We start from the raw sequence: 329 nt of genomic DNA, 5'->3' as shown, positions 1-329 counted from the left end.
TCAAGATTTTCTCTGCTTCAGCTTCTGTGGGAACGATGACTCGCAAGGTGCAGCAGCAACTGCAGCAGCAACAGCAGCAGCAACAACAACAGCAGCTGCAACAGCAACAACAGCAGCAGCAGCAGCAGCACTCTGGCCGACTCGTGCTTCTCTATACGAGTCGTTGCAGCATCAGCAGCAGCAGCAAGATGTGTTGCTGCTGCAGCAACAGCAGCAGCAGCAGCAGCAGCAAAATTACGCACTGCAGTTCAACATGAAGCAGCAGCAGCAGCAGCAGCAGCAGCAGCGGTGGGAGCAGCAGCTGCAGCAAACTCAGCAGCAGCAGCAGC

The 329-nt window shown here is 55.9% G+C and overlaps 1 protein-coding gene across 1 annotated transcript in view; it reads left to right on the top strand.

The window, feature by feature from the left end:
- EMH_0026280 (uncharacterized protein) overlaps positions 1 to 329 on the top strand; it is a gene marked incomplete at both ends in the record, with an annotated part of 6063 nt that overhangs the window by 5001 nt on the left and 733 nt on the right. The window contains one exon of the mRNA XM_013502594.1: positions 3 to 143. Coding sequence (XP_013358048.1) covers positions 3 to 143 — 141 coding nt within the window. The remainder of the gene's footprint in view (positions 1 to 2; positions 144 to 329) is intronic.

The sequence above is a fragment of the Eimeria mitis genome, genomic scaffold (assembly GCF_000499745.2).
Source record: "Eimeria mitis Houghton genomic scaffold, Emh_scaff967, whole genome shotgun sequence".
Lineage (NCBI taxonomy): Eukaryota > Apicomplexa > Conoidasida > Eucoccidiorida > Eimeriidae > Eimeria > Eimeria mitis.
Note: the sequence above shows the minus strand (reverse complement) of the source record. Positions and strands in the feature narration are given on the sequence as shown.